The 27,640-nt window shown below is 40.5% G+C and overlaps 1 protein-coding gene across 1 annotated transcript in view; it reads right to left on the reverse strand.

The window, feature by feature from the left end:
* LOC122808516 (sorting nexin-19-like) overlaps positions 1-27,640 on the reverse strand; it is a 501,608-nt gene that overhangs the window by 36,548 nt on the left and 437,420 nt on the right. The window contains exon 8 of the mRNA XM_044079471.1: positions 26,488-26,575. Within this exon, the coding sequence (XP_043935406.1) occupies positions 26,488-26,575 (88 nt within the window). The remainder of the gene's footprint in view (positions 1-26,487; positions 26,576-27,640) is intronic.

Consider the following 27,640-nt stretch of genomic DNA (forward strand, 5'->3'; position numbering starts at 1 on the left):
AGCCGGGAAGGTCAGTGTTTGACATTCCATTATTCACGATGCAGGACATCATGCAGGTGGACTCAACCACCTGTGAGACAACATAATGACAGTAAGCCTTTAAAAAATATACTAAGTCACAAAATTCACTTTATGTTTAATAATGTAGGCTTATTAAAAATGAGACCAAACTTCCCTTGCTATAGAATATTGGAAGTGGCACAAAATGTTCTCACCTATGAATATACTGACTAATAACCTTATTTTGTATCTAAATATCAATAGTTATACCTCTCCCTAAAACACACAGAGCAGCAGACCCCTCAGACTTCTGCAGTACTGCCAACATTTGACCACTAACAAAAATAATTTGCAAAGACATTAAAACATATTTTTAAATATAGATTTAAGAAAATTAGCTAAGCAGGATTACACATTTTAAATTAAATACTCACTTAATTTGGATTTATCTAAATGATTGTCATAAATGTGTATTTCATTTTTTTTTCCTTTCAGGCATACAATGTAAATACTGTACATAGCTAAAACTTATTTTTCTTCTTGTTTGAAGATGATTTTATTGATGCAGAAATTAAAGAAATATTTTATTAGATAAAATGTGAATGTGTTTATTGTAAAAAGTTTCAATAAATAAGCAGAAAAAAGAACACATTTCTAAATATGATACACAGAGTGTGAAGTAACATGGTTTCCTTCCCAGCTCACGTACCTTAACTGCACACTGATAAAATTTAAAGCAGTATGAAACAGGGTCTGATTTTTGGTGTAATATTTGCTGGTCTTAAAAGGGCCTTCAAAACAGTTGATCATAAGCAAATACTAAACAAGCTTATAGACTGTGGCTACTCTGAAGAGGTTGTACAATCGTTTCACAACAATCTATCCCAATTGATTCTACAATATACAAGGATCTTATGATTCCTCAGTAAATGTTAACATTTTTTGGGGAGTCCAACAAGGGTTCATTTTTGGACCCTTTCTATTCTCATTATTTATTAACAATTTATTTTGGGGTCTCCCAACACTTGAATGCACACTGCATGCTAATGATGTGTTCACTAGGAATGAACCCATGAATATAGTATGAAAGAGACACATTTTCTGGATGTAACCATTATAAAAGACAAAGTTGAAAGGAAATATGTATCAAGAATATTTAGAAAGATGTGTTTTTCTAATTCTTACCTCCATTACAATAGTAACCACCCCCCAATACAAAAGAAAAACATTATTAAAGGACAAATGGTCAGGGTGGCCAGAATGACTTCCAATTACACGGATTTTATTAATGAAATGGATTACGTGCATAAGCTATTTTTGGAGAGAGGCTACCCAGATTCCATCATTGTTCCCTTAAAGGAAAAGGTGATAAGGGGGTGGGGGAAAAGATATGTACCTTTGTTAAACAAGGAGGTTAACATAGATAGCAACCCCTTAGATCATACCTTGGATACCACTGGGAAAAACATCTCCAATACCAATATATACCAAAACACACCCTTTCTTGTCATGACATACAATGTCAACACCTACTCAATAAGAAAACTTATAAATAAGACATGGGACATTTTCAAAACTATGCCTAATAGGCTAGAAGTATTTAGTAGACAAATAAGCTACAGCTTTAGGAGGGGTCCTAACCTTAAAAATTTGTTCTAAATGAACAAGCAGGACAACGACAAAAAGAAAAAGGGTATTTTTCGTTGTGGGAGATGTTCTCAATGTACATTTATTGCAAACACAGAGGAACTAACACTACCTTCTATCCCTACAACCTTTAAGGGTAAACACCACTTTACCTGTTATACCAGTGGGGTAGTATATTTGGTCTATTGTACTTCATGTTGGGGATATTATGTGGGTAAGACAGAGAGACATCTACGACAAAGAATATACGAGCACATGTATGATGTAAACAGGAAAAAAGAAACAAATGCTTTATACAGACATACATTAACCTGTTTAGGAGCTAACTTCAAGTTTTGGATATTGGAAATCGTACCCAGGAATAGTAGAGGGGGGGGGACTGGGAAACGCAACTTAGTTACAGAGAATTAATCTGGCAACTACGTCTGGATTCCAATACATCGCCAAGGATGAATGATCACGTGTCACTACTACCAGTCCTAAAACTAAGGGCCAACAGGGTAAAAACAAAAAATGAAAATAAGAACAAAAACAAATAGAAACATCATTTTTGCAACACCATTACTATTACTACTACCTTACACTTTCCCACCTATATATTATTCATTTTCTCACCACTTATCCATTTTTTATCCATCTATTAACTGTTTTTACTCATTTTTTATTCATTCATCTATTTATTATTTCTATATATAACTTGACAGAAGTTTTTATAAAAGTTTTTTTGCAATTTGTTTTTTTATAAATTGTTTGTAGGAGACTGTTTTTTTAAAAAACTTTAAAAACTTTAAAACTGTTTTAATAACACATATTGCAAATCAATATATATAGTTATAATACACATGGACATATGTATTTATCTATTTATTTATTTATTCATCCAAAAATTTATACATATGTATGATTTTAAACTAATATGTTACTAGTGATGAATTTTACATACGTATATCAAATTTGTAAGTCAAATTTGTAAGTCATTTCACTTGTACAGACAGGCCAACTATTTGTATGTATACGCTTGACACCACACTAACTATTCCTTTAAATTCATTCTTACCTAAACAATTTGAATTGAAATTCCAAGTTAATTGTAATTGTATTTAATTTATCTAATTAATCAATAAGAAGATGTATAAAAGACCTTGTATAGTAACAGCATACATTCTGATGAAGTTTCCGATTAGGAAATGAAAGCGCTAAATCCTTGATGCTACGTTTATTTGTTTTGTTTTGTTTAATAAATTACTTTTTCATATCACGGACTGCAGAGTCTTGCTAGAGAACTGTTCCACATATAGGACTGTGAGACTGCCTTCATTGGTTCCTGTACTACAGGGAATTTGGAGTGTTTTTACTGGTTTTGGAGCCTTTTCCTGTTTCTTCCGTTTCTACATTTACTAGTTTATTCTACATGGAAGCACAGGATCACCGAGGAGCCTCACCTAACAGGAACGGACGATCTTTAATAGGAGGACTTACCAGGCTTATTCAAGCCTTTACATAACCAGATACCAGCACACAGGAAGCGGACGTCCTTATTCCGTGTGCACAACTTGAGCATTGTAAGCGCACTAATAACAGTCATGGTAACAGAGGAACCCCTGTGGAGCCTGGGGTTTCACGTTCTGACAACAGGTTAAATGATAGAAATACCAGCGAGAGAAATGTTACAACACACATCACCGGGAACAACCCAACCTCATTCTTGGACACCTACACGGATATTAATCTTACTGACTGGCTCAACAAAAGCTTTGGAGCGACAGAAACTCACGAACATGGATATAAACAGCAGGACATTTCATACCTTGATAAATGTAAGCTGTTAAAGAAATATATGTTAAAATTAAAAATGTGAACTTGGACAATTGTTTTTTAACAGAATGTTTAAAAAGGAAACGTGCCGAAAGGGCTTAGACTTAACAAATTCCCTAACGACACTGTTATGAGTTCTACCTTTTACCAAGAAATTGTGGACATTTTAAACAACTGTGGGTTAGCTCTGATAAGAGCTATGATTAATAACAACAAGATTTTAATTGATGAATTGAGTGTTAAAATTAAGAAAATCAACAAAAAGATAAGTGATGACGATGTTTACTGTCAGAGAATACAAACATAACTATCTTAGAGTTTTTAATGATGTTGATAATATTATGGCTAAAAACCATAAGAGAAAAATGGGTAAACTGGATAGGGATGATTGGGCCTATAAACACCAACAGGCTTACCCGTTGGCACATAATAAAGAGCGTTTTAACAATAATACTAAGAGTAGGTTTACATATACTAATAATCACACTACCAGGTTGTACCAAGGGGGGGGGTGAATAATGAACACCAGACTAAAGGGGATACTACTAGAGATATGCACGATCACCAGGGAGAATTTTACAACTCCTACAACTCTGACATCCCTTTAGAACAGGAGGGACCCTGGAGGTCGGAGCGAATAAGGAATTTACACTCTCACCCCACCTATGCACAAGTCACAAACAAACAGAACCAGAGATACCAGGAAAATAATTTATTTTAGTAGAAGACAATACTTTGACGGAAGATACCATTCTGTTTGAAGACACGACTATACCCAATGCCCACACTAACAACATTGGAGAGGCACCTAGGGACAACACCATCATTACTTACCAACAAAACGGGGATTTTTTTATATATAATTATACTGACATCAAAATTGAGGACAGACACTTTTCTTTATTCAAAAAGGGATTCAATTTTGTACCATCTAAGAAACTGAATTTGGCGGAAACGATCCTAGACATAAAATTATTCACAAGAAAACTAAAGTCCTAGCTACTTCAAATGAGATTCAGAACAACAACACTGCTACTAACACTACTACTAGTGCCTGTACACACAAAATGTGACAATTTGTCATGGAGAAGTATATACAATCCTCCCTTACAAAATGACATTAGTAATTTTGAAAAAGTGGTAAATAATGAACTAAGAACATTTTACCGTCAAAACAAAACTACCTTTTGTACACCAAACCTGAACACAGAGGAAAGAAAGACCTTGGAGGACATTAAGCAACACTACTCAGATGTCAGAATTATGAAGCCTGACAAAGGTGGGGGGGTTGTCCTAATGCACAACTGGTTATACTTAACTAAAATGATGGGACATTTTAAATGTGGAGGGACGATATACCATTATTTCCAAAAACGAGTTAAACATAGCATATCATAAAATTGATTTAACAATAGAAGACAACCTACTACAAGGACTTATAGATGACAGATTATATAGATTTTTTAAGGTTGAAAAACCTTTTTTGTCTACTATGTTTGGGATCCCCAAGGTACACAAAAGTGCAGACAACCCACCACTTAGACCCATTGTGACATCTGAGGGTTCAAAAACCCAACCCTTAGCTATTTATGTGGACACAAAGTTAAAACCTTTTTACAAACTATACCCCCATATTTTAATCGATTCCTGGGATCTACTCAGTAAAATAAACCAGATACCCTTCCAGTCTCAATATTCATTTTTAACTATTGATGTTAGGGACTTATTTTCCGTGATTCCGCATAGCACAGGTCTTGAATGGTTTGAGGCTATGCTCACTGAATTTAAATTCCTTAACGATAACGAGTTTAGGTTGGTGTTAGAAAATATCAAAATAACAATTTTATTTACTTTCAAGGAGATATTTTTCATCAACTAGATGGTGTTGCAATGGGGGCAGCATGTGCCCCCATATTTGCTAATACAGTTATGCTTTATTGGAAACAACATTTTGTTTTCAATTCCCCTTTCATGGAGAACATTGTTCAATACTTTCATTTTTTTGGATGACATATTAATAATATGGAAGGGGTCACAGGATGATATATCGAAAATTATGGAATATCTTAATAATTCAACTTCATTTCTTCAGTTTACCCATGAATACAGTATGGAAGAGACACATTTTCTGGATGTAACTATTATAAAAGACAAAGTTGAAAGGAAATATGTATCAAGAATATTTAGAAAGATGTGTTTTTCTAATTCTTACCTCCATTACAATAGTAACCACCCCCAATACAAAAGAAAAACATTATTAAAGGACAAATGGTCAGGGTGGCCAGAATGACTTCCAATTACACGGATTTTATTAATGAAATGGATTACATGCACAAGCTATTTTTGGAGAGAGGCTACCCAGATTCCATAATTGTTCCCTTAAAGGAAGAGGTGATAAGGGGGTGGGGGAAAAGATATGTACCTTTGTTAAACAAGGAGGTTAACATAGATAGCAACCCCTTAGATCATACCTTGGATACCACTGGGAAAAACATCTCCAATACCAATATATACCAAAACACACCCTTTCTTGTCATGGCATACAATGTCAATACTTACTCAATAAGAAATCTTATAAATAAGACATGGGACATTTTCAAAACTATGCCTAATAGGCTAGAAGTATTTAGTAGACAAATAAGCTACAGCTTTAGGAGGGGTCCTAACCTTAAAAATTTGTTCGAAATGAACAAGCAGGACAATGACAAAAAGAAAAAGGGTATTTTTCGTTGTGGGAGATGTTCTCAATGTACATTTATTGCAAACACAGAGGAACTAACACTACCTTCTATCCCTACAACCTTTAAGGGTAAACACCACTTTACCTGTTATACCAGTGGGGTAGTATATTTGGTCTACTGTACTTCATGTTGGGGATATTATGTGGGTAAGACAGAGAGAAATCTACGACAAAGAATATACGAGCACATGTATGATGTAAACAGGAAAAAAGAAACAAATGCTTTATACAGACATACATTAACCTGTTTAGGAGCTAACTTCAAGTTTTGGATATTGGAAATGGTACCCAGGAATAGTAGAGGGGGGGACTGGGAAACGCAACTTAGTTACAGAGAATTAATCTGGCAACTACGTCTGGATTCCAATACATCTCCAGGGATGAATGATCACGTGTCACTACTACCAGCCCTAAAACTAAGGGCCAACAGGGTAAAAATAAAAAATAAAAATAAGAACAAGAACAAGAACAAAAACAAATAGAAACATCATTTTTGCAACACCATTACTATTACTACTACCTTACACTTTCTTACCACTTATATGTTATTCATTTTCTCACCACTTATCCATTTTTTTATCCATTTTATTATCAACTGTTTTTACTCATTTTTTATTCATTCATCTATTTATTATTTCTATATATAACTTGACAGAAGTTTTTATAAAAGTTTTTTTTTTGCAATTTTTTTTTTTTTTTATATAAATTGTTTGTAGGAGACTTTTTTAAAAAAAAAATAAAAACTTTAAAACTGTTTTTTAATAACACATATTGCAAATCAATATATATAGTTATAATGGGGAGATTGCAGATATACCCCAGGGATTACTTCAGTGTCACTGCTTGACAGAGGCACAGAAAAATGATAGGCATAGTTTTTATTCAAACTAAAGGGGTGGCGAAAGCCACATAACTATGGGCTAGGCTTATAAATGCCCTTGGGCAGATAGCCTAGTATGAACCTATGAACCTATGAACCTATGGACATATGTATTTATCTATTTATTTATTTATTCATCCAAAAATTTATACATATGTATGATTTAAACTAATATGTTACCAGTGATGAATTTTACATACGTATATCAAATTTGTAAGTCAAATTTGTAAGTCATTTCACTTGTACAGACAGACCAACTATTTGTATGTATACACTTGACATCACACTAACTATCCCTTTAAATTCATTCTTACCTAAACAATTTGAATTGAAATTCCAAGTTAATTGTAATTGTATTTAATTTACCTAATTAATCAATAAGAAGATGTATAAAAGACCTTGTATAGATACAGCATACATTCTGATGAAGTTTCCGGTTAGGAAATGAAAGCGCTAAATCCTTGATGCTACGTTTATTTGTTTTGTTTTGTTTAATAAATTACTTTTTCACATCACGGACTGCAGAGTCTTGCTAGAGAACTGTTCCACATATAGCACTGTGAGACTGCCTTCATTGGTTCCTGTACTACGGGGAATTTGGAGTGTTTTCACTAGGAATGAGAAATCAACTCATGAACTCTCTGCAAAAATACAGTTTTATTTTGACGCACTCTAGAACCGGCTAGCCAACAACAGACTTGTAAATACCACCACGACTACTGTCATACTTTTTCGCCCAACTCAAAATATTAAACGTAACCCTATCACTGATCTCTCTACATTCTGCCTACAACCTCTCTCAAAGGTAATTAGGAACTGTGTTACATACCCTTCTATTTCACTCTTTTTGTAGAGATTCAAGTTAAAGTATTAGGACAACTTAAAGCAGCCTATGCAATACCTAATCTCCTCAATCCTGAAGCCAGATGTTAGATAGCCATCAATATCCTCATTCCTTGGATCAAACATGGACTGCCCCTTACTGTTGCAAACTCAGCTGCTCATTCCACGTTAATACAAACCACATAGAATAAAATACTGCATGTTATCAATCTAGCTAGCAATAGGGAACATCACAGTATTACAATAAAGAATGGTAAATGGCTTACAGTTTCAACCAGATAAGAGCTACTGCCTTAAGACCATGTACAAGCTCCTTAATATTGGAAACTCTTGACCTTTTAAGAACAGACTAACAGGGATTGTATTTATACTGCTACTCAGTACAGAGACACCCTTACAAATTAGCCAGTACTAAAAAGTCTTCTCTAAAAATGCATCTTCCAGTTGGAACAAGCTCCCAGGAGAAAAAGGATAAGGGAATGAACTTACTGGCTTCAAACTACAAATTAAAGAACTATTGGATGAAACAAATGCCTGTAAGTCTTCAGAGATGTGGGCTATAAAGCAACTACAAGGCAAGCAGCAATTATGTATTTCATCTCCTGGTTTAATACTAATTCAGCTCATATTCATTTAAATGCTTCTTTGGAAGTCGGTGGTAACTAAAGTTGCTCTGTCAGTAATTAATAACCTTAATATTCGGAATGATACATTTCTAAATGCAAATTCAATAACATGTTATATCTGCAACAATGTTACTCTCAATACCTGTGCAAATTTGTGTATAAACAGTTCTACAATCTATTGTAAGTTTAGTTGAACTGTCTAACTTCTCTGACCTGGGTTGTGACTGAAAAGGGTCTGTGGACCAGTTCATCTATCCAGTTAAATGTTATATAAACAAACATTATAGACCTAGATCAATGATTGCTGTAGGAGGGAGACAAACTTTAATATTATTATTATTAAAACGCTAATGATACAGCATGATGCCAAGCTCAGCTGGAAAATGTTAATGATGACAGGGTTAGATGCCAAGAAGGAATTTGACAGTGTAAGTTTGAAGTTCCTGAGGAAAATTATGGAAAGTTTTGGCTTCCCACAAGAATGCATCTCATTGCCGTTTAGCATATACAATAGGACAGATGCTAGTTTTAAAGCAGAAGAGCACTAGCAGGAAAGAGTAGACTAGGGAGGGGAACATGACATGAGTGCCCACTGTCACCTCTGTTATTTATCCTATACTTGAAGCCACTGACCTTAGAGGTGAGACGGTCAAAATTATAAGGATATCAGTGGATAAACTCACTGCAAAAAATAGCTATTTTCTGATGACTAAAGTATGTTTCAAACCTAGAACATGACTCGGCAATGTTGTTTAAGATATTAAAAAGGTTCAGTCGGTTAGCAGGCTACAAAATTAATGAATTAAAGAGTAAAGCAATAGTTTTAAACTGCATCCCTACATAGGTTCATAGGTAGGTACTAGGCTATCGGCCCAAGGGCCTACATAAGACTAGCCAACAAGGTTCCCTGGCTTATGCCACCCAAGAAAGTTATTTTCCTGTGCCACTGTCGAGCAGAGACACAGAAGTGATCCCCGGGGTGTATTTCCCATTTCCCATCCACTCATCAAGATTTTTCTTGAAGAGTGCTAACGAAGAACTTTGCTTGACATAGATGGGTAGCCTGTTCCAGAGTATTGGACGTCTCTGGGACAGGAATCTATCCCTCCAGCATGTCCTGTTTATTGTGGTGACAAGGTTTAGGTCCCTAGAGCATGTAGCTCGGAGGGATTGGGATTTCTTTAGGTGTAGCATGTCCAACAGCTCAGGGTTTGACATAGCTTTATATGGCAGAGATCACCTCGGAGTAGGCGATATGCTACTGAGTAAAGCTGGAGTTTTTTGAGGCGGTCAGTGTAGGGCATTTGTTTGAGGCCAGTAATCCTCTTTGTGAAGTATTTCTGTGGCCTTTCCAGCTGCTGCAGATGTCTTGTGAAGTACATTCCAAAAGGGGCATTGTACTCTATAATGGGTCTAATGACTGTCGAGTACAGGGGAACAATGACATCTTTTTTTCCTGGATGAGAACCCTTTTATGATGAGGTGTGCCACGTAGACGGACTTCCTGACTACTGTGGTAATGTGACTATCAAAGGAGAGACTACTGTCCACCTGGGTCCCAAGGTCTCTTATCATGCATTCGGTGTTAAGTAGAGTGCTGCCTATGTGGTAGTTCATGGGTACAGAGTTTTTACCAAAGGGGATGACACTGCACTTTTTGGCATTGAGCTTGAGGCCATAGCTCTGACACCAGGCATCTGTCTCAGCGAGGCCCTTCTGTAGGATGACCACATCATTTGGGGACTTGCCTGTACTCCAGAGAAGTAGATACCAAACAGGAGACGTCCCAGGATGGAACCCTGTGGTGCTCCACTTGTCACTGCTTTGAGGTCAGATTTGGAGTCTGCAACTTTTACAGTGTGGGTTCTGTCAGTGAGCCAGTTGGCAAACCATCTTGTGATGTAGGGATTTATACTAGTTTAATGTGTTTAGCTATAATTCCAGAATGGGGGATGGTGTCGAAAGCCTTGGCGAGGTCAGGATAGGCTGTGTGAACCACCTTACCATCATCTACGGCTTTGGTGACTGCCTCAAAGAAGTCGATCAGGTTCAGGAGGCATGATCTGCCTTTCACAAACCCGAACTGAGTGGGATCCAGAGTTTGGAGGTTACCAATGTCTTTGCTTATGAGTTCCATGATGATACGTTCCATGGCCTTGCGCACCAGGCTCGTCAGGCTAACAGGTCAATAGTTCCCAGGATCAGTGGTGGCTCCCCCTTTGTGGAGTGGGATAACTGTTGCTGTGAGCCATTCAGTGGGCACAAAGCCTGATGCGAGGCTATTATTGAACATGGTGCTTAAGTGGGGAGCCAGTTTGTTCTGAAGTTTGTGTAAAATGCAGCCTGGGATGTGGTCCGGTCCCATGGATGCTGCGTTTTTGGCTTTAGAGAGTGCAGCTTTTACCTACGTAGTTGTGATTACAGGGACTCTGCATTCTTCCTGTATAGATATGGGCCCTTTAGGGGGTGAGACGGGGGGTAAAGTTAGCACTGAATCTATCTGCCAGGATGCTGGCAATATCAGTTGGTTCTGTAATTTTCTTGCCTTTGTGTTGTAACTCAGAGCAGATCTGGGTGTTGCCATCGAGATTCTTGACATAGCTATAGAATGCTTTGTGGCTGTCCTTGGAATTAGTGGCGATATTGTTTTCGTAGCTAGTTTTAGAGGATCTTATAAGGGATCTCAGCTTCTTACTGAGGCTGACCAGGGGAGCTCCTCCATTCATGGGATTTAACTCTCTTTTGCAACAGTTTCTTCCTTCTGTTGTACAATTTGTTTATGGCAGGGGACCACCAGATTGGCTTCCTTTTTTTGGAGGATAGCGTCTTGGTTCTGTTTGGAATAGCACGATCCATGCACTCATATAAGTGCTTATAGTGTGCAATTGTGTAGGATTCAGCAGTTGTAACTATATTGCCCATCTGTATGGGTGTCATGAAGTTCACCACTTCTATCTTAAGAAGCATGAAGTTGGCTCTGGAAAAATGTTTTACTGCGGTTTCCTTAATGGGGGTGGGGGCGGGATGTGGATATCAAGGGTGATTAGCTTATGGTCGGATCGGACCAACGAGGAGTTGACTTCAGGTGTGGAACACAGGTCGCTCATGTTGGTAATGACTAGGTCTAAGATAATGTTGTCCCTGGTGGGAGTGTGGATAAGTTGATCCAGGGCATTAGAGTTTATGAATTCCAGAAAGTGTTGAGCTAAGGAGTTGGTAAACGAGTAGTTTTCCCAGTTAATGGTGGGGTAGCTGAAGTTGCCCATTATTAGGGTGTTTGGTTGAACCCTAATATTTTCCAGTACATCAAGAAAAGAGGAGTGGGAATCCTGGGGCATGGTGGGGGATCTGTAGCAACATTTGATCTGGTTCAAAGAATGCCATAATGCTGGGGACATGATAAAATTAAATATTTGGGAGTATGGTTGAAGAATGAAGTAGAACAAGTGGCAAAAGAAACATGAGGTTAAGTCTCACAATGATTCATACAAATGATAAGAAAAAGAAACTCTTGGTAATAGATATATACAGCAAGATACAGCTGTGAAACTATTTTGGTCTTTCTAATGCTATTTGTATGCTTCTGTTAAATAGCCTCTGAAGAGGTATGGCTAAAAATTAAAAACAGAAGGAATGGATGGGAGGGCGTACAATGACAAAAGCTGTCATTGCTCGTGGAACAAGGAGGACTAGGAATGCCTTATCTTAAAGAATATTTTAGGGTGATGCAATTGGGACTATTTATTTTTTTATTTCTCCCCAAAATGGAAGACAATGGTGAGAACTATTCTTCTGGGAAGCCAAAACTTTCCACTGTTTTCATCAGGAACACCCAAATTACCCTGTCAAATGCCTGTTTGGCGTCTAACCCTGTCTTCAATAACATTTTCCTGCCTAGTTCAACATGAGATCTGCAGGAACATCTAACGATATGGAAACAAATAGAGAAAGGGAACATACAAGATTATGCACAAAATATATTAAACAATGGATGAGACACAATGAAGTAATACTAACAGAATTTGCTGTCTCTAGAGATAATAGGAAACATGGTGTGGCAGTGGGAATGTGGAGGAAGAAGAATGAAATACTTAGATTCTGGGACAAAATAATATCAGGAGGCAAGGTGATGCCACAGGAGAGGCAAAATTAAAGTATGATCTACATGACGAAGACATTCTGTCCAGTATGGAAATAACTAAAAATGTCAAATACTTAAAATATCAGCCACAGGGAGATGAGAAGTTGGAACTAAATGACTATATGGTAGATGGAAGAGCTGTCAGAAGAGAAGTAAATGCTGAGTAGAGCATACAAGCACTACTGCAAATGAAAGTGAAGGGAAGGATTAGATAAGAGTAGACTGGTACAGAAAGCTGCAGTCTCACCACACAGTTGAGAATATATTCAAGGTACAGTAACTAAATCCAGGAAATTTAGGATATTTTCCTGGAAGTGCCTGCAGAGGTATTTTTATGTTACCACACCTTAACTGGTTGTGCTGGAGGTGTGAGGAAAAATGAGAAGTCGCACTTTGAAACATACATTTTGGGACTGTAGGTAAACAAAATTGCAGGTCATGAGACAGTTGATTAGAGACATGATATTATTAATGGAAAGTAGGCAAAACATGTAAACACCCTACTTACACAGCTGCTCTTAGAAGCAAAATAAAAGGGAATAAGAAAATGGAAAGTCAAGGAAAAGCCCCAGATGACTAAAGTTGGGGCGATCATGAATTAAATATTCTCCTTTGGATTAAGCTTAGAGATCTAGCTGTCATCATCTTGTCAGGAGTCTCAGTGTTTTTTTCTTTATTTGTGCTCCCTCCAACCCCCAATCCCAAACCTCATCCAATGACGACTATCTGCATTATCCAATTCGCACATTGATCCAGAGAGAGGGGACAGGCACTCCCAAGCTAACTGAACGCCCTACAGCTCATTTTTTCCTGCCCATGAAATTTGATCAGCCCTCTGTTCACTCATGAGACTTTAGTATTAGACAGCAGGCCAGCTTGTTCATCCTGGGGGGGGCAGTCTATGCTTTCGCTGTGGAAGCATTTCCCAGGCAGCTCTTTGCCTTTCAAGGAGAGGCATGTCTCTACAGGCACAGTTCCCTTCAGCTTTTAGTGTGACTTATACTTTAACAGTATTGGCATGGCAGGCGAGAACTCAATTGGGTGCAGCTCCTAGAGTTTCCACATCACCCCCCCCCCCCCTAAAAAATGCAGAGTGACCCATTCACTCCCATCCTTTCTGAGCAGCTCTGACAGGCATCCAAGCCGCTAATTAAGCTAAGTCACCTTTGTGGACATTAGTGCTAAACCTCTCTCCACCATGCAGCTACCTCCCAAATGCTTTGATTTGGCAGTGGCCCTGCAGGGTCATATCACGGACGGCTCTGACTTTGATTCTGACAAGGCTGGACACCTGTAGTTGGATAGTTACAGAGCAGATAGAGGGGGCAATCTGGGTGGGGGGGGATGGCTTTCTGGAACAGAAGTGTTGGCATGCTCTGTGTTGATACTGGCACTGTTAGCCTCTGTCACACAGGTATCAGTAAGGACTGCACAGGCACTTCTTGCAACAAAGATGTCGCTGCCAGCCCAGACTTAGTGGCTGCCCACACCTAAGGTACCAAAATATAAACTATCAAAGTGGCATGGCTGCAATGGTGCAGCGGTTAGTAACATCACCTCACAGGAAGAGGTTCTTCAGTTCAATTCTCGGCTGGAGCGCCTTCTGTGCAGAGTCTGCATGTCCTCCCTGTGGTCAAGTGAGTTTTAAAGACATGCAGTTAGGTGCGTGTATGTGTGCGCCTTCTGTGAAGGCTGGGTGCCAATCTAGCAACTCAACACCGAAAAAACAGCACTTTCAATCTGCAGACTGGTGATTCGCTATGGTGACCCCTAACTGGGAAAAGCCAAAAGGCACTGCTTCCATTAACTATCGAAGTGGCAATGGCTAATGCTGGGAGGAATAAGTGGGCCCATACTATGAGAAGTTGCTACCTCTAGCACTGGATATAAGACTTGGGGACACACCACAGGGTACACATCAGCAAATGCAGCTAGGACTGAGATATCAAAGCTAAATACCGCTGCTGCCGCTGCAGTAATGCCTGCAGTGGTCTTAAGTACTGTGATGAGAACTACGTCATTGGTGCTGGGAATTTCAATACTATTATAGCTGTCAGTGCTGCAGAAAAAGTAGCCAAGGACAGTAGTAAATCAGTGGCAACTACTGCAGAATCCTAACATCATTGCTTTATGACACCAGAGGACAAGTCTGACTACATTTTGTCAAAGGTTTCCCCTGTTACCCATGACAGCAGTTTTACATCCATCTCTGACAGTGGTGGAAGAGGTGGCTTGTCTTGGCTCCAGCCGCAGTTTACTGTACTCAGGTGAAGTGAAAATTAAGGAAATAACCTCCACTGAATGCATGGAGTCCTCCTTTGTCACCTTCTCTTAGCTGGCATTAGGAAGGTGGGCTTAGTCAGGTATTCTTTAGCAAACTCTGGTCCAGGTGTTTCTGATATCAAGAAAGTTAGTTGACGAAGTACCACAATCCTGAGTGCATGACTGCTGGAGAGGAAATCTGAGGATGTCACTGGACTGTGTAGGCTATTTGCAGAAGGCAGTCAGGGCTTCTTTCATCATGCATAAGGCTAGCTTGTCCTTTCAAAGTCAAAGCATAGCCCTGTTGAAACCCCTGCATATTTGACAAGTAGATACGTTGTGGGTCTCTTCCAAGCAGATAACATGCTCCATGTGGTTGCAGACATGGTGACTGTGGGCACAGTTCTTAAGTAATGACGATGGCCCTCTGTGACTTAGAAAGGGCCAGGCCAAAGCATCTATGCCAGTACCTGCTTGGAGAAATGGACCAAGAATGTTAAAGAAAAGTTCACGAGACCCTGTAAAAGTAGCAGCAAAGAAAAAACACCATAAAAAATAGGAAATAGATTACCTTACACATCAGGATAAAAAATGGAGACAGACAACTGCTCTGAAGTACAAAGACAATAAAATGGCCATACTACTTTTGAGAAACACTCCCATCTGAACTGAAACCGCAACAAAAAATGGACAGCTGGGTGCAGCACAGCAGTATGGGAGCATATAATGAAAAATATGCTGGGAAAGTTCCTTCTGCTGAGTGATCCTACTGCCTATGGCAAGAAGTCCTACCAGCTACTGACAATTTCCATGAGTTACCAGATTCAGTCTTACTGGGGGGCAATATGAACACACTATCACAGCCTCCTCTTAGTTGCCAAACAAAAACTGCACATCATTACTACAACATGCGCTAGCCTAACACATGGAGAAGACCCACTCCTCCCTTGTCTTGGTATGTAAACAGCACTGTTATGCTGCCACTTCCCAAGTAAACAAATGCCTCATTCAGTTAATTTATATAGTCCTGGTCAACATTCGTCTTGAATCACTTTCAGTTAACCCACCTGCAATCAACAAGCTAAAATCTAATTAAGTTCTAGAAAGTACTAATCTCCTTAGATTAACTCATTCCCTCTAATGGAGATATGGAAGTTTTCACTGTAACTTCCAATGGGCGGAGCCTAAGCTTTTTGATAGCATGAAATTATGTCCTCACATTACAAACAAATGTTCACATCTCTGGAACCATAAATGTTGCTAAAGAAATGTAAATGTCAAACTTTTCAGCACATTATTTACAATGGTTGCATTCTTTAGTCTGTAGGTCTTAAACTGTATTTCGTAAGTCACAGTAACTATTAAGTTTGTAATACTTTGTAAAGAATTTACGATATCTCAGCAACCTCTCAAGTTAGACACATATTGTCAAAGCAGCATTTTCTTCATCCAGCTGGAAACTTTCATATGATGGCTAGCACTGCTGTATCAGCACTCTATCAAATATTTAGAAAAACATGACATTTATAATAAAGCAACCTGCATTTCCAAGCAACCAGCAAAATCATGTTTTGATTGGCTCGCATGCCCCTATACAAGCCAATCAAAAATTGCAAAATGGAGACTGCTGTTCCACAGGGTAGAAGAGGCTTTGCGATTTTTGATTGGCGCATACGCTGGTATACAAGACAAACAAAAATTGCAAAGCTGCTCTCAAGCAACCAGAAACTACACTTATCTGGCATCTACCAATATTCACAGGTGCCTGTTAAGTAAGAGTTTACTGTATACAATTTATCTTCACCTGCACTAAGCAGGGATCAAGTAACAACACTTTTTTGTTTGCCATTATGAAAGTGTTAAGATGAAATATTTTAATACTTTGCATGTAATACAGTTTTGGAATTCTTAATGCAAAAATGAACAAGCAATGTTCAATGCCTACAGGCATCAGTAGGCTGTAACTTCAGAAACACCAGGAGGCTCCACCTCTGACACTACTCATTTTGACAAGTGATGAGGCACTGCAGATGAGTCCTGGTGACTGTACTGGAGCATCTGTACAGAATGAGGTCAGTCAATGATGATGATGTCCATCAATAACAATATCAGCTGGATGAACAAGTTAAACTTTATCAATGACTATTTTTGACATGGAAAAGGCCTGCTCTTCCAGCTGTAAAGCCAGCACCAACTAGTATGCTGGCATCTATGCTTGTAATAATGATGATGGACCATGAAAACCATAAGAACTCGGGAATCATCTGTAAATGTCAAGATGCAGTCTAAACAGCCCATGTAAAGCTTAACTGAGGTAGTCAATAACTGGAAAGTAGGAATAGGCCAGTAAATGTTCTTGCAGGTTTTGCCTGGGAAGTTTTCATTTCCTCTGTCTTGTGTGGAGCAGTCCCTTTGGGAAAAGAAAATCCTGCCTTTCTGCACCAGGTACTGGGTTTTGACTTTACAGTGCTAGGGGTCCTTAGGGCTTACTTTTCTTTTTCTTAGTATATTTTCTCTTTTGCTATTGAATGTTATGGAGAAACACCACTTGGTCTTAATTTTTCTTTTGAGAGGGGGTGTTAAGCTCTTACGAGAAGTACCCTTAACTTCTGTAACTATGCTCTCTGAATGGAACCATGACTGACAAGGACTGGCAGCAGTTATGACTGACCTTGCATTTTTTTAGTACGGCAGATGTGGAACATGGGGTTTATTTTCTCTGCATGGCAAGATTAAACTTCTTGAAGAATGAAGGAATGTGGGCCATACCACTGCATAAGAGGCAACAATATGTACCTGTCTGCAGTGTGTTAATGAAAATAATGATCAGAATGATAAAGAACCAATCTTTTTTTAGGCCGTGCCAAGTGGTTAAACCCTCCAACATAACAAAAATCACTCACAACTACTTAAAGCTACTGCTGCTCAATGCTAAGAGTTTAAAAAAAAAACTTCCAGGAAACATGCCTCGCTCTGGAGAATGCAGAGATATGTGCAGTCATAGAAACATGGTTCAAAACCATGGAAAGCACTCAGACTACCAAAGGCTACAATGCCTTTCGCACATTTTGATCCCCCTTACCTCAGGGTAAAACAAAGGGAGGAGGTGCCTCAGTGTTCACAAAGAACAAGTACACAACTAGACTGGTCCAACAACATGACTCACTTGAGCTGCTCCATGCCCAACTAACCATAAGTGCGACCCCCATCATATCCTTGCAAGCTACAGATCCCCTAACACGAGTCTGGAAAATCACACCTCCTACCTAAACATACATATGGGTGACTTCAAATGTCCCTCCATAAACTGGGAGTCTCATACAACCTATAATTCACTTGCTCAAAGGTTTTTGGACTTCGTCAACGCAAATACCCTGGAGCAAGTAATTAGCTCCTCAGCTACAGCTATAAATATCCTAGAAGTGGTACTCATGAACATGGAGGATGCTGCTCCCACCCATGCATTAACTCTTTCCTGGTAAAATCTGACCACAAAATGATCTTTATTATTAAAACTAACCTAGAACCTCATGAAACTCCAAACCTGTTAAGAACTTTAAGGCCAATTATTTCAAAACAAGTAAAGGCTTATTAAACTTCCAAGCCCCTCCGAAGCCTGATAACACTGAGGCCTACTTTGTGCTGTACCCAAAAGCACTGTACAACCACATTCATAGCTGCATAGAAAAGGCAGTACCTGTCCAAGTCAACCTCTTTGCTTACTGGCAAAAATAAACCACCCTGGTGGATCTCAAGCATAAATACACTATTCAACAAAAGAAAAAAATACTCTCCAAAGTCAAGGAGGAACAGACAAAACAGTGCAAAAAGACACCATCTAAACAAACAATTTTAGAGAGCTATTCAAATCTGCCAAAGCAAGCTACGAGAAAAAGACAGCCTCCCAGGTGAAAGATAACCATATATTTTTTTAATTATGTTTGTAACCTCAGGGGAAATGGTCAGCAATGTGCCAAGGTAATCATGAATGGCAGAACTTACACCCAGCCTGAAACTACAGCAAACCTGCTGGTTAACAATTTCAGGTCACTCCTCCCCATCTCCTCCAACCACACCTAAAGAAATACCTGCAACCATCCTGCCTACCAGTCATTATGAGGGAGCAGATCCTTACTGTGCTCACTAAAGCCAAAACCACAGCCTCCGTGGGTCATGACAAAATTCCAGGATGCTTCTTAAATAGCTTAAAACAGAATCTATCAGGACCACTAGAAACCCTCTAGTCACAGCCTCCAGATGGGCTTTGTCCCACAGGAATGGAGAAAGTACAATTGTGTACACTTACCATAAATGTAGATGTTCGAGTGTATTCACTGTTGCAGTCATTACATTTGGGTTATCTGCCTGCAGGTAGCCCTCAGCCAGCCTGAATACCAGAATCTTGGATTCCTGCATTGGATGCTGTCTCTTCTTCCATGATGACAGGTCGTCAGGGGTATAAAACATGCAGCCGATGCCACTACATCAGTTTTTCTTGCCCCAGATGTCAGGTGCCCCCACAATGGGAAGCAATTATATGTTATGTTACACCTCCATCAAAAAGCAAATACATCAGAAAGCTTAAAACCAGAAGGAAAGGTAGAGCCAAGAGAAGTCAGGGGGCTGGAGGGAGGGTAACCAGGACTGCAACAGTGAATACACTCGAACATCTACATTTATGGTAAGTGTACACAACTGTACTATGTTCTTCATGTTTCACTGTTGCATTCATTACATTTGGGTTTATTCCCAAAGCTAAGGAAGGGAGGAGGAAGTTAAAGAGCATTAGGGCCAGCTATTAAGCCCTGCAAGACTGCAGTGGCAAAACCAGCTCTGGATTTAGAAAAAATAGACATGTGGTAATGCTTGGTGAAGGTATGTACAGAGCTCCAAGTAGCAGCTTCTAGGATGTCCCTGGTAGGCACTCCTCTGAGAAAGGCTGTAGAGGTAGATGCAGCCCTGGTGGAATGTGATCTTATCTCCTGTGGGGTAGGTTTTCCATGGTGCTTATAGCAGAAAGGAATGCTATGGGCTATCAACTTAGAAATGGTTTGCTTTGAAATGGCCTTCACCTCTGCCCCTGCAGCAAAGCCAACTAGCAGCTGTTCAGATTTTCTGAGAGGCTTAGTCCTGTCCAAATAAAATCTAAGTTGTCTGTGCACGTCCAAAGAGTGCAGTATTCGTTATCCTTTTTTTTGTGGATTCATGAAAAAGGTAGGCAAATGAATGGACTGATTTAGGGCCACACTAGACACCACCTTGGGCATAAAGGAAGAATTGGTCCTGAGGGAAACCCAGTCTGCATGGAAGATAATGAAGGGCTCCACTGCCATGAGGGCCTGTAATTCAGACACTCTTCTTGCTGAAGTGATGGCTAGAAGGAAGACTGCTTTCCAAGAAAGGAATTTCAACTCTGAGTGAGCTTTTCCAATACAAAGTTAAGGTCCCAGGCTGGAGTAGGGGCTCGCGTGGGGGGGGGGGTTCTTAAGTTTTTAGCCACTCTGAGGAATTGCTTTAGCAGGGGGGTGAGAGAAGAGGGGTGGTTCAGTATTATAATATGCTAAAATGGCAGCGGCATGAATTTTAATTGACGAGAAGGATAGGACCTTGTGGAGCATTTCTTTTAAGTACAGAAGAATATGAGATAAGCTGGGCACCGTTGTACCCATCCCCGGAGTCTGGATCCAGGAACAGTGTCTTTCCACTTTTCACCTTGCTTCCAGAATGACATCTAGCACCTGCTTACTAAGGGATGTTATTGGAGAGCTCAAGGAATTAGCCAGGCTGCAAGGTTCAAGGTTTGAAGCTGAGGGTGCAGAATCTGGCCCGCCTGCTGGGACAGCAGGGAAGGTATCTGAGGTAGGTGCCATGGCTCCAGCAGTACCATACTGCACAAGAGGGGGTACCAGTGCTGGCAAGGCTAGTCTGGTGCAATCAGTATTGTCCTTGGCTTGTCCCATTTGATCTTTAGCATAACCTTCGAGAGGAGAGGCAGAGGGGGAAGGGCATAAACCGAGAGGCTTTCCCAGATAAAGGACAGGGAATCCACTTTCCAAGCTTGATTGAGGGAAGTCCTTGTGCAGAATTTGTCCACTTGGTAGTTCTGAGGGGAGGCAAAGAGGTCTATCTCTGGAGTCCCCCATTTGTTCCTCAAGAGGTTGAATATTTTTGGTTCCAGTTTCCATTCGTGTGGGTCCATGAGATTTCTGCTTAGGTCGTCTGCCAGTGAATTTAGCTCGCCTGGCAGGAATTGAGCTTGGTAGCTCAAGGCTATGTTCCACAGAGCCATGGCTAGTCTGCAGAGAGGGTACGAGTGGGTTCCTCCCTGCTTATGTACCACATAACTGTGGTGTTGTCTGTCTTTACCAATAATTGTCCTGGAAGGATGTGGTCTTTGAAGGCTGTCAGAGAATTCTGTACAGCTAAAATTTTTTTGGTTGCTATGCAGGTGCATCTGACTTGGTTGGGTTCCATTTGTCCTGAATGCACTGCCCTGCCAAGTGAGCCCCCCATGCATAGTCTGATGTCTCTGTTGTTAGGGTTTGGGCGGCAGGGGGTAGAGTGAAAGGGAACCCCTTGTGGTAGCAGGCCTCTGCCCACCAAAGGAACTCTGTCTTTATACAAGGAATGACAGGAATCATTGATTCCAGGTCCTGAGAATGTTGACACCATAGGCTTTTTAGATACCACTGTAGTTTCCTCATATGCAGTCTTGCATATGGAATTAGTAGAATGCAAGAGGCCATGAGCCCCAGGGCTTGCAAAATTTTCCTTGCAGATAGCTGGGTCTTTGTGGCCAGATGTTTGAAGTAGGTTGTCAAATACACTTGTTTCTCTGGAGTGAGGTAAGCCATCTGGGAAGTTGCGTTCAAGCTTACTCCCAGGAATACAATCTGTTGACAGGGTACTACGTGAGATTTCTTTTCGTTTATGGTGTACCCCAGTGAGGTTAGAAGTTTCTTTAAGAATGCCAGATGTTTTAATAGCAAGTCCTGGCTTTCTGCCTGAATCAGACAATCATCCAGGTATGGGTATATATGAACATTTCTCTGCCTGCAAAATGCAATGGCTGGAGCTAGACACTTTGTGAATACCCTGGGCACAGTAGATAAACCAAAGGGAAGTGCAGAGAACTGATAGTGCATGGAGCCTGCCCTGAAGCGTAGGTGTTTCCTGCAAGATTCCCTTATTGGAATGTGCAGGTAAGCTTCCTTTAAGTCTAAGGTTGCCTACCAGGCAACTTTGCCTAGCATAGGAAGCAGCTGTTGAAGTGTTAGCATTTTGAATTTTGGGATTACCAAAAAGGTGTTTAGAATAGAGAGGTCCAGGGTAGGACATCAGGAGCTGTCTTTTCTGGGTACCAGGAAAAGTCTTGAATAAAAACCTTGTCCCCTTTCTTCTGCTGGGACAGATTGAATAGCCCTGATACTTAGAAGAGAGAGAACCTGCTGTTGAGCCTCTGCCAACTGATTTGGGGGGAGGTCTGGCCAACCGTTTGGGATTGGTAGGGTGTGGAAGTGGAATCTGTATCCTTGGAAAACTATACTTGAAACCCACTTGCCCTGGGTAATGAGTTCCCAGTTTTTTGCATGCAGGGCGAGCTTTCCTCCTAAGGGAGCAGGCAGTTGAGCAGGGCATGGAAGGGCTAAGGTTAAGTCATTGTGACATTTTTCTGTAGGGGGGTGCCTTACTACTTCCTGCTTTGGAAGTGGGAACCCCCACTGCTTAGGCCTGTGCGCAGCCTGAGACTGTAAACTAGGTGGTCTGCTGTCCCTGGGTTTGGACTGAGAAGGCCTGGAAGAGACTGGAAAGGACCAATTCTTTGAAGGCCAATGCCTACTAAATCTGGGAGGCTGTACTTGCAGGAAATCTTTAACAGTTTGCATAGATTTAGCTTTTTCCTCCATCTTTTTCAGGACTACTTCTGCTTTGTTGCCAAACAGGCGGTCTTGGTTCAAGGGAGCATCCAGTAATTTAGCTTTGACATGATCTGGCAAGTTTTCCTCCTTAAGCCAAGCATGCCTTCTAAGTACAGACCCAGTGACAGCAGCCCTGCAAGATGCTTCTAGAGAGTCAGAACCACTTTACAAAGTATGTTTATCAACTTGTTCAGCAGAATGCGTTAAATCCTGTAATTCTTTGTGTTCAGTAGAGTCAGGAATCAACATCATTTTCTTTTTAAGTAGTCCCATAATATGCTGCTGATACTTTAACATATGAAACTGGCAATTTAAAGCCCTAATGGCCAAAGTAGCAGAAGTGTATACCTTCTTATACCATCTGTCCAAGGCTCTAGAATCCCTATCAGAAGGGGAAGGATTTTTGGCAACAGTAGCCTTAATGCCCTTTGGTCCTTGGGAAATGGTCTCTGGATCCGCAATAGGATTTAAGAGGAACTTGTGAGAGTCAGGTACTCTAATACCGGTCAGGTTTTCTGGGAGCTGGAGGTAAAGTGTCTGGGGACAGGCTAGATTCCAACAAGGCATCATCTACAATGTCCAGAACAGGAGGGATAGCTAAAGGCCTGTGTTGAGGAAGGAGTAAGAATTCCCTAAGCCTCATTTTGGAGTCAAAGTAATCCTGGCTTTCCCAGCGGAAATGCTCCCTAAGAGTGTGCAAGGTTTCACTAAAGGAAAAATCTTCTGGAGGGGAAGCAGAGGGAATGGAATCCTCTGCATCAGAATCCTCATAGGTACATAAGGGCAAATCCTGGTAATCAGAAGAAACAGAAATATCAGAATCCTGATCTGAAGAATCAGAAGGAAAATCAGTTCTAGGTCTCTTAGAGGGGGAAGACTGGCTTCCCCTAATTAAAGTAATAAGGTCTTCAGCCATTCTAAGCATTTGTTTTTTTAGGCATATGGGCCTGACCATGCAGTTTGGACGTTGGTTTTCTAGGCGTGGTTCGAGTTTTAGGCCTGGATGAAGAAGATGGCGTCAGTTTAAAATGCAAATCAGTAGGCCTGAATACACCCTCAGAAGCCGGTGCCTGCACAGCGGCTCCGGACCCATCCAAGGTAGAGACATCCGCAGGTTCCATAGTCGAAGAAGCATCTCGCGGCATACCGGACTCCGAATGGGTCTCAGTAGAGGCCTGCGAATCTGAAGTAGCGGGTATCAGGGGCTGCAAAAGCACCTCACTGAGTACCGGCGAACTGGCGACTAGCTTAACGGAAGCGGCGTCAGCAGTTTTGGACCTATGCGGTCTGTCTCTGTCTTTATCCTTGCGTTTTTTCAGAATATATGTAGTCGGATGGCTTACCGAAGCCATGCTGGATAGTTATATTGAGTACCAAAATAATTTGCTGCAAAAATAGACTGACAACAAATAGTTCAGAGGTTGAATAAGGCACAAAACCGACAGTGAGGGATGTCGTGGTCTGGGCCTAAGCAAGGAATGCAGTACGAATGAAAATCTTTATGAGATATTTGATTTCCACAGGTAAGGTAATTGTTAACTTTTACTGACATCAGTTAAGAGCAAGAAAAAGGATCCCGGAAGAAAAAGGATCCCCAATGGGGTACTTAGCTTTTTTGAAGACTTCGGTTCTGAAACTCGAAAATGGAAATTTCAGGAGTCAGCTGAACGGCATTTGCGAACTGCTTCTGCTTTGGGCACCACGCGGCAAGAAAGACTGATATAATGGCGTCGGCTGCATGTTTTATACCCCTGATGACCTGACGTCATGGAAGAAGAGACAGCATCCGACGCAGGAATCCAAGACTCTGGTATTCTGGCCGGCTGAGGGCTACCTGCAGGCAGATAACCCAAATGTAATGACTGCAACAGTGAAACACGAAGAACATCTGCAACAGTCATCCCTTTGCACATGGGGGGGGCCCATCAACTGACCCAATGAACTACAGACCCATAAGCTTAAGCAGTCTTATCTGCAAGGCCATGGAGAGAATTATCATGGACTTGATCAATAATGACATAGAAAATCTCCAAACACTGGACCAGACCCAATTTGTCTTTGTCAAAGGGAGTTCTTGCCTGCTTACTCTGGAGTACTTCTTCAAGAAAGTCACCAGGGTGATGGATGAGGATAAAATGATACAACCCGCTTATCTAGAGCTGGTCAAAGCTTTTGACACAATCGCCCACTCAAGGATCATAGAGAAACTTACTGCTTTAGGAATAAACCCCTACATCATCAGGTGGATAGCAAATTGGCTCTCTGACAGAACATAAGAAATCCGTTTCGAGCAGTATCCCACAGGACTCAGTGTTGGGACTCCTCATGTTTGGTATATACTTCTCTGAAGTGAAGGCCAGTGTTGGAGGCCTCTGGCTCACCAAGTTCTCTGACGACTGTAAGCTGGGAGCAATCGTCAAATTCCCAGACAATGCTGATATCCACAAACAGGACTAAAAATGACAAACGATTGGTGCCAAAATTATGGTCAGACTAAATGGTAATGTGCAATCATACCCTTCAGTAAATCAGACAACCCTGCAAATTATAACAAATTATAATACTGATTGCACACCCCTAAAAGTAGACCCAGTGGTGAGGGACTTCAGAACACAGAGAGATAGTGACCTAAACTTTGACAACTAGGTAGCTATGGCAGTGAGGAAATCCTTCTGTGAGGCTACAAGTAAAGGCATGGCATCAAGATCAAAGGAAGTCAATGCCATTGTACTCGGCCCTCATCACACCCATAATTGAGTACAATGCTCCCTTCTGTATGTACCTAACCAGGCACTTACATGAACTGCAGCGGCCCCCTCAAAAGTTTCTCACTAAATAAATACTAAGTGTAAGACACATCTTAGTTGGAACAACTAAAAGCCCTATCCCTTTACTCCGTACTCATGTTGTTTATTGAGAAGTGACTTATGACTTACCTACAAGGCATTCTCTGATCCAGCCCTGATGAAAATGTTACATATTCACTAGAAAAAAAAAAAAATGAGGGTTACGCATACCAAGGACCTAAACCTTATTTGTCACTCAAAGAACTTGCTGGATGGAAAATTTGTATCCCAAAGGCTACCTTGTCTATGGAATAAGCTTCCCATCTCCATAAAACAAAGTCTGTCCCTCACTCTCTTCAAAAAGAATTTGGATAAATGGATGCAGAGCTATAAATTCAATCCCAGGGTAAAGCCCATGTCCCTTATGGACAGAGGCAGTCTGTAAAATGCCTCACGGCAACAACATCTAAAGACCCCCTACCTCAATACTACCCCATCCCATAAATGGGGAATTAAGATACAATACTGTCATATCCTGGGTATTATTGGCTGGGCTTGTAAAGGCTCTTGTTCCATTAGCCTAGCAATCACCTATGAAGCATCTGGAGAACCACTGAAGGATGAGAGCTCAACCAAGGTAACTAAAATGATATACAAACATAAGCCTTTGTATTATAAAACCGATTACCTCATGCTGAGAAAAAAAATTTACTTTCAGTAAGATGCTCAATCACACAGCTAGCCAGTTCTTATCTGCATGCCTATACAATATCTGAAAAATCACGTTACTAATTTAAATTGCTAATGATGAAGGAAAACAAACCCTACCTGTTTATCACAGGGTCCTGTAATGACTGCAGTATTAATTCACTAGTTTGTCTGCATTTGTCAGCGCAGAAAACTTTAGTAATCCAGCCTATGGGAGGAAACAAAGTATTAGGAAAAAAACTCCTCATAAGCAGACTGGTAACAGATGCATAACTGCATACATGAAGTGCAGTAAGTGTGCAAGATACTTACCACAGCAGTAGATCTTAGATGAGAGGTTGCACAGTAAATCAATTTGAGTTTAGCCACCTTGCATTCCCTGATTCCTGCCAGAATTTTTGAAAGCCATGGTTGTTCCTCATGCAAAACCAGCACAGGTGTCACACCTGGTTAGGTTTTAGGAGCGTAGCATGGAACTCATTAATGCATAAACTGCCATTTGTCTTCTGTTCTTTGAACTGGCACTCCCTACATGTATGTAGGCATGTAGTTCTAAGGTAATGGATGTACTTAAAATTCAGATATTCAAGTAAAACAGAAAAAACTAAAACTACGTGCCCAGAATGACAAAAATCCTAATCCAAATGACTTCTATATAAAATATATTATAGTATGTACATTAACAAATATGGTAAAAACCAGTATATACAATTCACTGACTGCAAAACATGCAATGAAAATACAGTGAACTCCTCGTTATCCAAGACTCAAGCAACGGACACTTGATTGGCTTATATGCAGACATACAAGCCAATCAAAAATCGCAAAGCAGAGACACTTTTTCTCAATGCGGAACAGTTCTACACTGAGTAGAAGTGGCTCTGGTTTGCAATTTTTTATTGGCTTGCATGCCGGCATAGGAGCCAATCAAAAATCCCAAAGGGAAGTCTCTTCTGTTCAATGCGGAACAGCCTGCTGTTCTGCACTGAAAAGAAGAGGCTCTGGTTTGCAGTTTTTGACTGGCTCATATGCTGGCAGTCTGCAGGGTTTAGGGAAGGTATGGACAGATGTCCATGTAGCTGCCTCCAGAATGGAAGCAGTATCCGGACCTTTAAAGAAGGCTCCAGATGAAGCCATGACTCTAGTGGAGTGGGCCTTAACTTCTGAATGTAGAGGTTTTTGTGGTAGGTGTAGCAAAAGGATATAGCCCTGGAAATCCAGGGAGAAATTGTCTGTTTTGTTACCACTTTTCCCAGAGCCTGGGTGAAAGGAG

The sequence above is a fragment of the Protopterus annectens genome, chromosome 8.part0 (assembly GCF_019279795.1).
Source record: "Protopterus annectens isolate FY-2018-M chromosome 8.part0, PAN1.0, whole genome shotgun sequence".
NCBI lineage: Eukaryota > Metazoa > Chordata > Ceratodontiformes > Protopteridae > Protopterus > Protopterus annectens.